This window comes from Hippocampus comes, unplaced genomic scaffold (assembly GCF_001891065.2).
Source record: "Hippocampus comes isolate QL1 unplaced genomic scaffold, H_comes_QL1_v1.1 scaffold136, whole genome shotgun sequence".
In the NCBI taxonomy this organism is placed as follows: Eukaryota; Metazoa; Chordata; class Actinopteri; order Syngnathiformes; family Syngnathidae; genus Hippocampus; species Hippocampus comes.
The window spans coordinates 4,226-7,151 of NW_017805840.1; the positions used below are offsets into that span (position 1 = coordinate 4,226).

The 2,926-nt window shown below is 39.3% G+C and overlaps 1 protein-coding gene across 4 annotated transcripts in view; it reads right to left on the reverse strand.

Annotated features, from left to right (window-relative positions):
* Positions 1 to 2,926, reverse strand: part of LOC109526694 (integral membrane protein GPR155-like) — a 20,829-nt gene that overhangs the window by 4,203 nt on the left and 13,700 nt on the right. For all 4 annotated transcript variants that reach the window (XM_019888142.1, XM_019888141.1, XM_019888139.1 and 1 more), the window contains 4 exons: positions 991 to 1,074; positions 786 to 909; positions 614 to 698; positions 241 to 328 (listed from right to left, as the gene is read on the reverse strand). In XM_019888142.1, the coding sequence (XP_019743701.1) occupies positions 241 to 328; positions 614 to 698; positions 786 to 909; positions 991 to 1,074 (381 nt within the window). The remainder of the gene's footprint in view (positions 1 to 240; positions 329 to 613; positions 699 to 785; positions 910 to 990; positions 1,075 to 2,926) is intronic.

A 2,926-nucleotide genomic window follows, 5' to 3' on the forward strand; every position in this document is an offset into this window, starting at 1 on the left:
GCTGTGCTGAAAATCTGCAGGTAAAGATTGACAGTGACTGTTAGGAGTTTTTTTCCCATGTTGTGCATAAGTCCAATAAAAATCGCGGCTACCGGTAAATAAATGTTTGACAACAAGCAGTCGTAAGAGATTAAAATGGAAATGCATTTTATTGCATTTACATAATTACTATTTTATTTTATATTTTCATCCAGCCACTAAAAGCATGAGTGTGAAAGTGACAAAAGGTGTTTGTCTAACCTGAGCCTTTCCATAGAAGAAGGCAGAATCGATGGAGTCGGTCCTTTGGCCCACTATCAAAAGACCTCCCACCATGAAGAAAGGAACCCTGAAAAAACAACAAAAAAAAACTATCGTGATAATCTGTCACGTACACTGACACAATCATAGTGGTCAAAGTGTCCACTTGTGTCTAAATGTATGTGTCACCAGGAATTCAGTACATCCGCAAATGTACACAACATAAATGAAAAGAATGATGAGAAAGACGTGATCAGAGAGGCTTATATAAATGCTTTGTCAAATAAGGACAGAATAATTTGAGATCCGATCTATACGCACGCTCTTAAATCAATATAACCCTTATCTTGTGCAGTTTTATTGTGGAACTTACCCCCAACCCAGAATCATGAAAATAGCTGGCCGGAGTCTGAGCAGATCATCTCTGCTGGTCAGAGCCAAGCACAGAGGGATTAAACCTAAAAGTCGAGTAGAGGAGAGACGTGCTTCGCGGTTAGTATGCAGATTAGGACACAGCGCATCAAAGTGCAGATGTGCACACTCGCCCGTCCAAATGTACGTGCTGTACAGAGAGCCGTAGAGCAGCGCAAAGGCCAGCATTTTGCCCGCCAGATTATCCTGTTGCTTGGCAAGGAAGTTCCACAGGATCATGCTCACACACACCAGGAACTGGAACGAGGACAGGCGTGATCAGGTTACAAAACCAAACTCAAAAAAGTGAGATTTGACCAATTTATGTTTGAGACTGACCTGAGCCAAGAAGAGATTTAAGGCGAAGAGGTGAGGAAGACGCTTGAATTTCCCACTGAGCAGCATCACAGCTATGGTCCAAACCTGCGAATACATGTGGAAAACAAAAAAACATATTGAGGGTCATCACAGTAATCTGCATTTTTCTTGGTGTCACACATGAATTTAAGGTACTTTTGGTAACTTTGTGGAGACCAGACTTTTTGTCACACATATTCTTTGAAATCCACCTTCCCTCAAATCATTCAGAAAATTACTATTGCAAAAAAAATGTTAAAAAGAATCATATGACTTAAAAAATATTATATATATATATATATATATATAACACACACACACACACACACACACACACACACACACACACACACGTATATAGGAGGTGTGCATCTCTCCAATAATAGACTATTCCATTTGCATCTCAATATATTTTAGTGGAACAATTGGATACGGTTCGGTTCGATTCGCTCAGATCTTTTAAATCGAAAGTCCCCCCAATGTACTTTAATGAGAATAGTGACAAAATGCCAAATGTTTTGCACACGAATGAATGAGTCAAACGTAACATTATGAATACATTTACATAGCTATACATTAAAATGTAATGTTACAAGAATGTCATGAGAAAAATGGGGACAAAAAAAATCATGATATCATATTACCAGAACAGTCATATTACAACAAAACTCATATTGCTGCAACAATAAAGTCATGATAAATGCCATAATATTACGAGAAAAATTAAATGAATATCTATTACATGACAAACTAATTGTGATATAATTAGAAAATTGACGCATGATGAAAAAAGAATGTTAAGTTACAAGAACAGTCATGTTACGGCAATTATATTGTTGCAACAATAGTCATAAGTCAAATAAAAAATTGGAAGATCAAAGAGAATGGCGACAGTATTAGCACAAAAAAATGCAGTATTAACGTAGTATTACGTACCTTAAATTTTAAGAATAAAGTCAACTTTTAAAATTGTCAGCTTCTCACCAATAATTCTTATAATCCAAGTTTTATATTTGAAATCTTGTGGTTTTATTCCCAGGTTTTTTTTTTGGGGGGGGGCATCTCTTTACAAATGGTAAATCTTTTTCCACCTAAGTTTCCTTTTGTAATATTCTTCTGTAAAATACTCTGTTTTCAGTGTGACCCTAACACTTTGGATGAAGTTGAACCTGCAACGCTGGATACTACTGAAGATTTGTGAGTGTCCCAACATCGGAGATTAACGTCACGCAGCAGGGTTCCCACTCTTCCACTTGCTTTTTCTTTATGGACCTTTTAAGGACTTTTGAGGGCCAATTTGGCAAATTTTAAGGACTTTTTCTCCATTCGGCAGGGGATTCACAGTGGATTTAATGAACAGAAAGCCACATATCACTGAGCTGGTGTTCAAATCATTGGTGCCAAAGGAAGGGCACATTTTTATTCTTAGGGGCAGTCAGCTAACCCTTTATTTGACATACTGGATGTCAAATTGGCCCGAAATGACCCGAACAGATCGGGAGACGGCGGGAAAAGCAGGGCGGGAACCAGGAAGGCATGTAGCCCGACAGCAGGGTTTGAGGATAATTTTTTTATTTTGTGCCGAAATAAATTAAATTGGCATTTAGAAACGGCATTTTGCATTTCCTTGTATAGTCTCTGTGTGATATTAACATTGGTTTGATGAACTGAAACCTTTGGATGTGATAAATATGTAAAGACTACAAATCAGGAAGGGGGCGAATACTCTTTCACAGCACTGTATAAGGTCATTCTGGAACCCGTGCACGCACCTGCATGCCCACAGACAGGTCCATACCTGCGCACGTGTAGCAGCCCTTGCACGCAGTGCTCTTTGTGGTAGCGCACAAACTGTGTGCACGTGAGCCGGACCTCCTCGCGAGGTCCTCCCGCCGAACCGCCCCGTTCAGCGTCTCGG